Genomic DNA, 12981 nt, shown 5'->3' with positions numbered 1-12981 from the left:
ATGGACAGACAGGATAGAGACAATGGGGTGAGACAGGGACTGACAAGGGTCAGTGAATGGGGACAGAAGGACAGGGGTGGGCAGGGCATGATGGATGGGGACAATGGGGACAGGCAGGGTGGCATGGGGACAGATGGACAGGGACAGACAGCGTGGGACAGAGGGACAAGGGACAGTGGACGGGGACAGTGGGGACAATGGAGTGGGACAGGGACAGACGGACAAGGTGGGACAGGGATGGACAGGATGGGGTATGGATGGACAAGGGACAACAGATGGGGACAATGGTGGGACAGGGACAGACGGACAGCATGGGACGGAGAGGGACAGGGGTCAATGGCTGGGGACAATGGAGACAGGCAGGGTTGGACAGGGATGGATAGAGTGGGGGCAACAGGGACTGGGAGAGTGGGACAGGGACAGACTGGGTGGGACTGGGATGGATGGGGACAGACAATGTGGGATGACGACAGGGGGCGGATGGGGACAGGGACAATGTGGTGGGGACAGACGGGGGAGGGCGGGCAGTGATGGGGACAGGCCAGCGGTGACAATGGTCAGACTGGGACCCGCTGGGATGGTCAAGGTGTGACAGGGACAGGGAAGGAGCTGTGGGGACAGTAGGACACCCATACTGGAAGCCCTGGGGACAGAGATGCCTGAACTAGAAGCACTGGAAGCAAACTGGGAGCACTGGGAATAAAACTGCACGCAGACTGGGAGCACTGGGGACAGAGGCACAGGCAGACTGGAAGCACTGGAATTGCACTGGGGCCCTGGTGTGATGCTGGGGCCAGCAGGGGATACCGGGGGGGTCCTAGTCCTGGTGTTGGGAGCTCCTGGGGACACTGGGGGGGTCCCAGTTCCCGGTGCTGGTGGCCCATGGGAGGTCCCGGCGCTCGTCAGAGCTGATGGGTCCCCGAAGCCAGGGGGGTCCCGAAGCTGGGGGGCCCCGGTGCCAGCGGGGGTGCCGGTGCCGGGCGGTCCCGGTGCTGGGGGGTCCCCCGTTGCCGGTGCCAGGAGTGCCGGTGCCGGGGGGTGCCGGTGCTGATGCCGGGGGTACGGATGCCGGTGGTGCCGGTGCCGGGGGTCCCCGGTTGCCGGTGCCGGTGTGCCGGTGGTACCGGTGCCGGTGGTGCCGGTGGTGCCGGTGCTGGGGTGCCGGTGGTGCCCGGGTGATGCCGGCGGTGCCGGGGGTCCCCGGTTGCCGGGGCCGGGCCGGGGCGGGGCGGGCGGGGCGGGGCCGCGCCGAGCGCCGGGCGGGGCCGTTCCGCGCCGCTCGCCCTGACCGCGGCCCCGGCCCCGGTACCGGCCCCGCCCGCCCGCGCCCCGGCCCCGCCGGGCCCAGCCCCGGCCCCGGCACCCCCGGCACCGCCGACATCACCCCGGCACCACCGGCACCCCCGGCCGAGGGGCCCGCACCCCTCCAGGTACCGGCGCGGGGCCGCGGGCAGCGGCGGGGAGGCCGGGGGGGGGGGCACGGCGGTGTGGGGGGGGGTAGGACCAGGGATGCGGCCGGGATGGAGGGTTGGAAGGGGTGTCCCGTGCTCCCCTCCCCCCCGCCGCGCCCCCTCCCCTCCCCCGCCGCACAGGGCCCGGGGGGGCCGCGCCCTCCCCTTCCCCCTCCCCGGAGGCGCGGGGGGGCGAGGGGGGGCCCGGGGACACGAGCGGCCTCTTGCACACGCGCGTGCCCCCCCGCATGCGTGAGCTGCTTTCGCACACGCGTGAACAGCTCCGTGCACACGTATGACACCTCCGTTGCAGACGTGCTTGCACACGCGCGTGCAACGCCCGCAGGCATGCATGCCCCCCTGCATGGATGTGCGGCCCTTGCACTCTTGTGCACCGCCTTGCAGGCACGTGTGCACCCGCTGCACACAAGAGTGCCCACCCCTTGCACCTGCTGTGCACACCCGTGCATGTGTGTGCACCCCTTGCATGCATGTGTGCATACCTGTGCACCCCTAACACACACCTGCACCACCTTGCACACACGCGTGAGCACCCTCACGTGTCTGTGCATGCCCTCGCACCTGCATGTGCAACCCTGCATGTGTGTGCACCCCTTGCACGCATGTCTGCGCCCCTGCACACCTGTGCCCTCCCCGGCACCTGCATTGCCTTGCACACACGTGTGCACCCTTGCGGCGTGTGCAGCCCTGTGCACACACGTGTGCCCTGCTCCGTGGGTGTGCGCCTGTCACAGGCCTGTGCAGCCGCTTGCACACGTGTGCGCCCCCCACGCACAGGCGTGAGCCCCTCGCAGCCCGTCCCGCTCCCCCCACCCTTCTCCTTGTCGCGACAGGGCGCCATGTCCCGACATGCCATGTCGGTGGGGGCGCTCTCTTCCCCACTTCCCTCCTCCAGCTCCGCGCTGTCACGACATGGGGCCAGGGCTGTCGCATGTCGTGACAGATACACCTACACCCACACACCCGCCCCCCCCGGGATGCTGGTTCCCCACTTGTGCCTCAGTTTCCCCGTGCGGAGCTGCCGGGGGGGTGCGGCGGGGAGGAGGCTGCATCCCTTACCGGGATGACGTCACCGCGTGACGTGATGTCACCACGGGGGGGACACGACACCTGGAGGGGCGGGGCGTCGTGTCGCCTGTGTCCCCCCCCCTCCCCCGGCCCCGGACGGCTGGGTCCCTCGGGGTGACAGTAAGCCCCGCCCACGCCCCCCCGCGGTGACTCACCCCCCCCCCCACCTAATTTTAGTGATGACCTCATCTGCCGGCTCCACTGTTGCCATGGCAATTCCCCCCCCCCCCCCCCCCCCCAATTTTCCGGGGAGCTGGATCGAGTCTGACCCACCCCCGGACACCTGGGTCCCCCCACCAGCCCTGCCTCAGTTTCCCCTGTCACGTTTGCTCGCCGTGTGTGGCCTTGCACGCTTGTGCACACTCCTGCAAGCTCGTGCAGGCCCCTGCGTGCTCTTGCATGCTTGTACACTTGCTTGCACGCTCCTGCACGCTCCTGCATGCTTGTGCGCGTGCCTGAACGCTCCTGCACACTCCTGCACACTTGGGCACACCTTTACCTGCTCATACACCCTCTTGCACACTCATACCTCCTCTTGCACGCTCATGTGCCCTCTGTGCATTATGGAGGGCCTCTTCCAAGCCAAGCGGGGCGCACAAGCGTAGGGGTGCATGCAGGTGTGAGGAGGGGTGCGCGTGTGCAAGGGGGCATGCATGCCTAAACTAGGGGTGCACACACAGTGTGGCACGCAGGAGAGGGGGTGCATACACTTGTAGGGGTACACACACGTGTGCAAGGGGCTACACGTGCCTGCAAGAGGTGCCCATGGGCATAGGGCTGCACATGGGGGTGTAAGGGGGTGCACGTGTGTGTAAGGGAGTGCACGTGTGTGTAAGGGGGTGCACGTGTGTGTACGGGAGCATCCAGGTGCAAGGGGGTGCTGATATGTGCTGGGGATGCACACACACGTGGGCTGTACGCAGGAGTGCAAAGGGGGTGCAGGTGCATGTAAAGGGGTGCCCATGGGTGCAAGGAGGTGCACACGCGTGTGGGGCTGCACATGGGGGTGCACAGAGGTGCACACGCGTGCCAAGGGGTGCCTGTGCATGCAGGGAGGGGCACCGGCGGAGCTGCACAGAGGCACGAAGGGCGCAGGCGGCTGCACGGGGGTGCCTATGGGTGCAAGGGGGGGGGGGGGGGGCTGCACCCCCAATCCCACTGACAGCCCCTCCCGCAGGCCAGGGGGCAGCGGAGGGGCGCGGGGGGCCCCCGCCATGGCCTGCCTGCACGAGACGCGGACGCCCTCGCCCTCGCTGGCGCTGGCCTCGGATGGGACCCCGGAGCAGGAGCTGACCCCCACGCAGTGTGTGCTGCGCGACGTGCTGCCCACCGCCCCCGCCGCCCCCGCCGCCCCCGCCGAGGCCTGGCCCCGCCGCGGGCCCCCCCGGCACCCTGACCTGGGCCCCGAGGGTGCGGGACCCCTGGCCGCCGAGGCCGCCCACCTGCGGTGCCAGGCTGGGGGGGGGTTCCTGGAGGGGCTTTTTGGCTGCCTCAAGCCCGTCTGGACCATGATCGGCAAAGCCTACGCCGCCGAGCACAAGCACCCCCAGGAAGGTGAGGGGGTGCAGCGTGGGTGCTGCGGGGTCGGGGGGGAGCGGGGGAGGATGCTGTGGGACAGGGATTGGGGTGCTGGGGTGGAGAGGGTGCAGTGTGGTGGGGTGGGAGCCGTAGGGCTGGGCTGAGGGTGCCAAGGGGGGGGCCTGCACCCCGGCTGTGCCAGCATGTGGGTGCCCCAGGGGTGCCGGGGTGTGGGTACCACGGCCGTGGGTGCACCAAGGATGCTGGTGTGTGGGTACCGTGGCCGTGGGTGCCCCAGGGGTGCTGGTGCCTGGGTGCCATGGGTGTGAGTGCCCGCAGACCCCTGGGAGGTGCCATTCGAGGAGATCCTGGACCTTCAGTGGGTGGGCAGTGGGGCGCAGGGTGCCGTCTTCCTGGGCCGCTTCCACGGTGAGGAGGTGGCTGTGAAGAAGGTGCGGGACCTCAAGGAGACCGACATCAAGCACCTGCGCAAGCTCAAGCACCCCAACATCATCACCTTCAAGTGAGCACGGGTGCTGCTGGCACCGGCGTGGGGCGTGGGCAGGGGTATGGGGACACCGCGGGTACAAGGCATGGGGACAGCATGCACGTGGCATGGGGCATGGTCATGCCATGGTCATGGACTGTGTACGTGGCATGGGCAAGCCACGGTCATGGGCACACGGCATGGACATGGCACGGACAAGCCATGGGCACGGGGCATGTGGGCACAGAGCACAGACACAGCACGGGTGTGGGGCGGAGTGTGAACATGCCGTGGGCATGGGGCATAGACACGGGCATGCCGTGGGCATGAGGGGTGGAGGCGTGTGCATGGCATGGGCATGAACACAGCATGGGCCATGGATGCGCCGTGGGCAGAGGGCATGGCACGTGGCGTGGCCATGGAGGACACCATGGGCACAGGGCATGACACGGCCTGGGCGTGAGCACAGCATGAGGTATGGACGTGCCACGGGCAAGGGGCATGGACACAAACATGACATGGACACGGCAGGGGCATGAGCATGAACGTGGTGTGGGCGTGGACACAAACTTGGCATGGCCATGGCAGGGGCATGGGCACAGAGGTCATGGACATGGCATGGGCGCGGGGCACCAACACAGCGTGTGCATGGGGAGCAGCAGCATGGCATGGACCTTGGTGGGCAGGACACAGCATGGACACGGGGCACACCAGCGTGTCCCACGTGTGGCACAGGGCACGGCCGCACATGGGACAGCTCTGTCACAGGCAGGGCACTCTCGGGGCAGGGCAATGTGGGTACAGATGGGTGCCCCAGTATCCCAGTGCTACTGGGAGTCTGGGTGCAGAGGGGTGCCCGCGGTGCAGATGGGTGCTCCTAGTGCCAGTGGGGGGGCTTGGGTGCAGGTGGGCGCCCCAGCACTGGTGGGTGCTGGCAGATACCCATGCAGATGAGTGCCCTGGAGAAGAAGGGTGCCCTGGCGGTGCTGGGTGCTGCCAGGTGCCCTGGTGGTGCTGGGCAGCAGGTGCTGAGGGTGCCGCTGTGCCCGCAGGGGTGTGTGCACCCAGGCACCCTGCTACTGCATCATCATGGAGTTCTGCGCCCAGGGCCAGCTCTACGAGGTGCTGCGCGCCGGGCGCAAGGTCACCCCCTCCCTCCTCGTCGACTGGTCCATGGGCATCGCCGGCGGCATGAACTACCTGCACCTCCACAAGATCATCCACCGCGACCTCAAGTCACCCAAGTGAGGAGGGCTGGGGGCTCGGACAGCACCCATGGGTGCTGGGGTGGGTGACCCTGGTGATGGCATGCCCGTGGTGGGGACATGCATGTGGCGGTTGCATGATTGTGGCAGTGCCATGCCTGTGGTGGTGTCTTGTCCTCGGTGGCTGCATGCCGGTGGTGGTCGCATGCTTGTGGCGGTGCCGTGTCCGTGGTGGTGACATGTCCACGGTGGTGGCATGTCCTTGCTGGTGCCCTGTGCCCATGGTGGTGACATGTCCATGGTGGTGCCATGTCCTTGCTGGTGCCCTGTGCCCATGGTGGTGCCCTGTGCCCCTGGTGGTGACATGTCCATGGTGGTGCCATGTCCTTGCTGGTGCCCTGTGCCCATGGTGGTGCCCTGTGCCCCTGGTGGTGACATGTCCATGGTGGTGCCATGTCCTTGCTGGTGCCCTGTGCCCATGGTGGTGCCCTGTGCCCCTGGTGGTGACATGTCCATGGTGGTGCCATGTCCTTGCTGGTGCCCTGTGCCCATGGTGGTGCCCTGTGCCCCTGGTGGTGACATGTCCATGGTGGTGCCATGTCCGTGGCAGTTGCATGCCCGTCGCAGTGCCATGGCTGCGGTGGCTGTGTGTCTATGGCAGTGACACGGTCACAGCATTGATGTGTCTGTGGCAGCGCAGTGACTGTGCTGGTTGCTTGTCCGTGATAGTTGTGTGGCCACGGCAGTGCCGTGCCTGTGGTAGTTCCGTGCCCATGGCAATTGCTTGACCGTGGCAGTGCTGTGTCCACGGTGGTGGCACGTCACAACAGGACCATGCTCATGGCATTCACATGCTCATGACAGTGCCGTGCCCGCAGTGGTGCCACGTCCATGTTGGTGCTGTGGTGGTGCCACATCTGCAATGGCGTTGTGCCCATGGTGGTGGCTTGCCCGTGACCTGGTGATGCTCATAGCAGTTGCGTGCCCATGTCGGTGCCATGCCGGTGTCAATCGTGTGTCATTGGTGTGGTGCTGGCGTGGCACTGAGCAGGTGCCCCCCAGCATGCTCATCACCTACGACGACGTGGTGAAGATCTCGGACTTTGGCACCTCCAAGGAGCTCATTGACAAGAGTACCAAGATGTCCTTCGCTGGCACCGTGGCCTGGATGGCACCCGAGGTCATCCGCAACGAGCCTGTCTCCGAGAAAGTTGACATCTGGTGAGGACACAGGGACCCTGGGGACATGGGGACCTTGGGGACACCAAGGAGCTGTGGTGGCACTGGGGACACAGCAACACACGGGGCTTTGGGAGGCAGTGGGGACACGGGGGCACAGGAGGCACTGGGGACAATAGGAACGGGAGACACTGCGGGGACATCAGGGACATGTGAGGCCTCAGGAGCACTACAGGGGACCAGGGATGGGGACATTTGGGATACTGGGAGGGATGTTGCAGGGACAGGGGACATCAGGGACCACAGGAGCAGCAGGGGACAGAGGGGACACCAGCATGGGCAGAGGCAGGGAGGGGACACAGGGCAAGGGGGATGAGGGGACAGTGGGAGGACGCTGGGAGTGACAGGGGCCGTGGGTGCTGGTGCCCCCAGGTCCTTCGGGGTGGTGCTGTGGGAGCTGCTGACGGGTGAGATCCCCTACAAGGACGTGGACTCGTCGGCCATCATCTGGGGGGTGGGCAGCAACAGCCTCCACCTGCCCGTCCCCTCCGGCTGCCCCGACGGCTTCAAGGTGCTGCTGCGCCAGTGCTGGTGAGTGCGTCGGTGGGGACACCCCACCATGGGGCACACTGCCATGGGGACAGCGCAGCACGGGGACAGCCCACTATGGGGACACCTCCCTTGGGGACATACCATGGGCACCCATGCCATGGATGCGTCATGCCATGGAGGACCCCACCATGGGCACCCCACTGTGGGTACCACCATGGGGGACCTGCCGTTGGCACCCCGCCGTGGGCAGCGCAGGGGGGACCCTGGTCACAGTGGTACCCCCACCCTAGGGGTGTGCCCAGGGCCACCCCATGCCAAACTGCACCCCATGTGGCCTGTGCACCCTTCTCTGTGGTCCCCCAAAGCCTCAACACCCCCATAGCTCCCCCCCCCCCCAGCACCCAGGCACCCCCCCACCCGCACCCAGCACCCTGCCACTCCCCCCAGGAACAGCAAGCCCCGGAACCGGCCGTCCTTCCGGCAGATCCTGCTGCACCTCGACATCGCCTCTGCCGATGTCCTCTCCACCCCGCAGGAGACCTACTTCAAATCCCAGGTACCAGCACCCCAGCACCCTGGGACCCCCGGCACCCCGGGACCCCCAAACCCTGCAGGAGACCTGCTGCAAATCCCAGGGACTGTGAGGGCTGCTGCAGGGACAACTGATGCCCACAGCAGCTGGTGCCCAGGATGCCCGGTATATCCCAGTGCTCGTGGTAGCCATGCCCAGTGTATCCCAGTGCCTCGAGTAGCTGCAGCCAGGTCATGCAGTGCCCAGGGTACCTGGTGCCTGGGGTATCTTGTGCCCGGGGTGCCCCGTGCCCAGAGTAGGTGGTGCCCAGTGCCTGGGGTAACTGGTGCCCAGGGTGCCCAGTGCCCATGGCAGCCGGTGCCCCGGGTGCGTGGTGCCTGTGGTAGCTGGTGGCGGGGGTGCCCCATGCCCAGGATAGCTGGTGCCCAGTACCTGGAGTGCCCAGTGTCGGCAATAACTGGTGCCCAGGGTGCCCCATGCCCACGGTAGCCAGTGCCCGTGGTAGCCAGTGCCCAGTGCCCACGGTAGCCGGTGCCCGGGGTGCCCGGTGGCCACGGTAGCCGGTGCCCGTGGTAGCCGGTGCCCACATACCGCAGGCGGAGTGGCGGGAGGAGGTGAAGCTGCACTTTGAGAAGATCAAGTCGGAGGGGACATGTCTGCACCGGCTGGAGGAGGAACTCATCAACCGCCGGCGCGAGGAGCTCCGGTGGGGCCCGTCCGCGGGACACGGGGACGCTGGGAACACGGAATGCTGGGGACACTGTGGGCATCAGGGGCGCGTAGAGGGACGAGGGGCTGGGGGTATCGGAGGGTGCCGTGGCGCGGGGAGAGCTGTTGGGTCCCTGTCACTTTGTGTGGTGGGTGCCATGGGACGCGTGTGCTGACACCACGCGTGCCCTGGGCGCTAGGCACGCGCTGGACATCCGGGAACACTACGAGCGCAAGCTGGAGCGCGCCAACAACCTCTACATGGAGCTCAGCGCCCTCATGCTGCAGCTGGAGCTCAAGGAGAAAGAGCTGCTCAGGTGAGGGGGCCCTTCCAGCACCCACCAGCACCCCTCGCACCCACCAGCACCCCCTCTGCCCATCCCATGGCCGCCCCATTGCCATGGTCAACGCTACACCCACCCATGGCCGTGGCCAACCTTACAGACACCCCGTGGCCGTGACCAACCCTACACCCACCCATGGCCATGGCCAACCTGATGCCTTCTCCATGGCCATGAGCACCCCTATACCCACCCTGTGGCTTCCCTGAACCCGTGGCCAGCCGTTACCCCATAGCCACTAGCCCAAGGCCATGGCCACCCCACCCCACGCCGCCTCCCTGGGGGTGGGTGCCCACGCGTGGCCCATGGCAGGCGGGAGCAGGCGCTGGAGAAGCGCTACCCTGGGCTCTTCAAGCCGCGGGCACCACGGGGGCTCCTGCACGGCAACGCCGTCGAGACCCTCATCAAGAAACGCAACGTCCCCCAGAAGCTTTCGCCCCACGGCAAGCGGTGCGGCCGGGCGCCTGGGACGGGACGGGGGGTGGACTCTGGGTCCTTTGGGTGGGGGGGCTGGCGGGTCAGGTGCCTGGGTGCTTTGGGTTGGGGGGAGCATGGACATGGGGGTCTCTCAGGGTTGGGGGGTGTGTCTGGAGACATGGGGGTCCTGGTGGGGCTGGGAGCCCGGACACCTGGGTCCTTTGGTGGGGGGTTCTGGGGGCTTGGGTGCCCGGGGTCTTTGGGGAGAGGGGCTGGCGTGTGGATGCTGGGGTCCTTTTGCAGGGGGGGGATGCTCTGCGGGTGCAGATCCCTGGGGTCTTTGGGGAGGTGGGTCTGGGGGTGCAGATGCTGGTGTCCCTTGGAGGGGTGGGGTCTAGACATGAGGGTCCCTCCTGGCTGGCTGGGGGGTGTCCTAGGGGCTGGCGGACGCCTGGGTCCCCGTCCGCAGCCCTTCCCCGTGTCTGTCCCCCCCCCCCCCCCAAGACCCGACATCCTGAAGCCGGAGGTGCTGCTGCCCAAGCTGGATGCGGCCATGGCACAGGTGGCCCTGCCGGGGTGTCCCAAGGGCCCCCCCTCGCCCGGGCGCAGCCGCCGGGCCAAGGGCCGCCATCGCAAAGCGGGACCCCGGGGGGGCTGCGGGGAGCCAGGCCCCGAGGCTGGACCCCCCCGGGGGCTCGCCGGCCCCCCCTCCAACCACCACCGGCCCCGATCTCCTTGGGGGTACCCTGGAGGCTGTGGGTGCCCCCCCAGCCACGGTACCTGATGCAGGACCTGAGGGGGCAACAGGTTCCCAAGGGTCCCCCCCACCGCAGCCCCCCGTGCCCGGTGAGCCTGAGCGGGAGAGCGGGGCCGGCCGGGGGGGGAAAGTGGGGGCCGGGCAGCACCTCACCCCCGCAGCACTGCTGTACCGCGCGGCTGTCACCCGTGGGCAGGTGAGAGCCCCCGACACCTGGGTCCCTTCCCGGGGGGGGCGGGGGAGGGGGCAGGACCCCCAGGTCCATCCCAGCAGGGGGAGGTGGGATGGATCCCTTCTGGGGAGGGGTTGGAGGGGGGTCCCTCCTGCAAAGGAGGGATCAGGACCCTTGGGTCCATCCGGGGGGGGGAGGGGTCAGGACTCCTGGGTCCATCCTCGGGGGGTTTCAGGACCCCTGGCTCCCTCCTGGGGGGAGGGGGCCAAGACCTCTGGGTCTCTCCTGGGGGGGCGGGAGGGGGCCAAGACCCGTGGGTCCTTCCTGGGGTGGTGGTGGGGGGTGAGGACCCCCGGATCCCTCCTGAGAGGCAGCAGGAGGACCCCAACGCCCCTCCCCGCCCCTCCCCCAGAAGCGGGGGGTCTCATCAGAGGAAGAGGAGGGTGAAGTGGACAGCGAGGTGGAGCTGCCACTGCGGCAGAGGTGGGTGCTGACACCCCCCCCTCCCCGGGTGCGTTTGGGGGTCCATGGGTGCTCAGGCACCTGGGGTAGGTGCAGGGGGGTCTGTGGGTGCCCGGACATGGGGGTCCTCACCCCTCCCAACACCCCTTCCTCCCCAGGTGGCCCCCGGGCATGAGCAAGCGCCAGTCGCTGTCGACCTTCAGCTCGGAGAACTTCTCGGACGGGGACGGGGACGAGGGGCACACGAGCGAGCCCTCGCACAGTGCCACCCCCGACGTGGGCAGCACCAACACGGACGAGCGGCCCGACGACCGCTCCGAGGACCTGCTCTCCCAGGGCTCCGAGATCCCCCTGGATGCCGCCGCGCCCCCCGAGGGTCCCGGCCGCCGTCACGGGGGGCTCAGCCCCAAGGTGATGCCCCAACCCCGGGGTGGGTGGCAGGGAGCACCCACAGTCCCCCAGGGATGGGTGACAGCATGGGGTGAGGGGTCCCTAGGGTCCCCCAGGGCTGGAATTATGGGGTGGGGGTCCTCAAAGTCCCCCAAGATGGGGCTAGAGGAAAGGGGTCTCCCAGAGATGGGTGCCATTGTGTGGGGGTCCCTAAGGGCTGGAACTATGGGGTGGGGGTCCTCAAGGTCCCCCAGGATGGGGTTAGTCAGGGGAAAGGGGTCTCCCAGAGATGGGTGCCATTGGGTGGGGGTCCCTAGGGTCCCCCAGAGCTGGGCACTATGGGGTAGGGGGTCCCCTGAGCCCCCCAGGATGGGGTTAGCAAGGGGAAGGAGAGGGGAGTCCTCCTCTATGGGGAGGGGGGGGGACCCACTGAGGAAGGCAGGACCAGGTGCGATGGGGAACGGGGTCCCCAGAGCCCCCCAGAACCAAGTACTGGGGGAGGGGGTGATATCCCAGGGCCCCCCACCAAGGGTGGACATCATGGGCAGGTGGTCTCAAGGGCTCCCCAGGACATACCCCAGGTATCTCGGGGGGGGGGGGTCCCCGGTGTCCCCCAGGATGAAGTACTGTGGGGAGGGAGGGGTCTCCTAAATCGCTGGGCAGGGTCCCCCAGGGCCCCCCCCCAGACCAAACACCATGGGGAGCAGCCTCCCAGCCCCCCCCCCAGGACAGATACCATGGGGTGGGGATCCCCCAAACATTAGAGGCCAGGGAGAGGGGGCTCCTCAGGTCTCTGCCCTGCAGAGGTGGGGGTCCCCAACACCCCCAGGACCAGCTGTGGGGCAGGGGGAGACCCTGAAGATGTTTAACACCCCCCCCACCCCCCATTTATGCCTGTCCACCCCACCCCCAGGTCTCCGAGGACTCTGACTGCGACAGCGCGGAGCTGGACCACTCAGGCAGCGGCGAGGGGCCCCCCCGGCCCACAGCCCCCCCCGGCCTGTGACCTGTCCCCCCCACCACCACCCTGCACACCCCCCCCCACTTGTACAGCCCCAAATATTTATATAAATATCTATCGATCTCTACAGAAAGCTCTGTGCTGTCTCTGTGCCTGGGGGGGAACAGGGCTCAGGGAGGGGGCACGGGGGTCACAACGGGTGGGTTTTTTTTGTTTTTTTTTTTTGGGGGGGGCGCGGTAAGAGCAGGGGTAGATGTTTACTACCTCCCTTTTCTGTTTATGTAGGCCCTACCGTAATAACCCCCACCCCAGAGGGGTTACAACCCAATGAGTTGGTTTTTTTTTGGGGGTAGGGAGGCAGCATATAAAGAGCTGAGCCCCCCCTACAGTCCCACTGCTCCTTTACCAGTGGAACTGGGAACACTGGGTGGTGGCAGAGACCCAAGTGGGGGACAGCCGCTTTCACCCCTGTGAAGCAAAGGAGGGTCCCAGGTGGACGTCAGGCTGAGGGGGCAGGTAAAGAGGTAGAGACCCCCAGTGGGGACACTGGCTTCCATTGATGACCACCCAGTGGGGATACTGGTTTCCATTAAAGACCAGTTTGCAGGGTAATGGGAAAAGGAGGGAAACCCCCCAAAATGCAGCTGGAGTATCAAAAAACCTCCCCCCCTCCCCTCCCCCCCCCCCCCCGGGGGGGGCTGGTTTAATTCAGCCTGGGGAACCCCCTTCCACCACCAGCAGGAACCCAAACCCCAGCTGG

At 67.3% G+C, this 12981-nt stretch overlaps 1 protein-coding gene across 1 annotated transcript; it reads left to right on the top strand.

Moving 5' to 3' along the window:
• The first annotated feature begins 1347 nt into the window (after nucleotides 1-1347).
• MAP3K12 (mitogen-activated protein kinase kinase kinase 12) lies at nucleotides 1348-12333 on the top strand. Its single transcript, XM_040581188.1, is given in 15 exon segments — nucleotides 1348-1430; nucleotides 3718-4094; nucleotides 4398-4581; nucleotides 5598-5789; nucleotides 6813-6971; nucleotides 7362-7520; nucleotides 7929-8037; nucleotides 8610-8719; nucleotides 8922-9038; nucleotides 9375-9512; nucleotides 9984-10182; nucleotides 10184-10432; nucleotides 10821-10891; nucleotides 11029-11281; nucleotides 12174-12333. Coding segments are annotated over 14 exon segments (2373 nt in total). The 5' UTR covers nucleotides 1348-1430; nucleotides 3718-3754; the 3' UTR covers nucleotides 12267-12333.
• The last annotated feature ends 648 nt before the right edge of the window (nucleotides 12334-12981 follow it).

Source organism: Falco naumanni, assembly GCF_017639655.2.
Source record: "Falco naumanni isolate bFalNau1 chromosome 20 unlocalized genomic scaffold, bFalNau1.pat SUPER_20_unloc_1, whole genome shotgun sequence".
Taxonomy (NCBI): Eukaryota; Metazoa; Chordata; class Aves; order Falconiformes; family Falconidae; genus Falco; species Falco naumanni.
The sequence above is the reverse complement of the archived record's forward strand: the minus strand, read 5'-3'. Positions and strand labels throughout refer to the sequence as shown.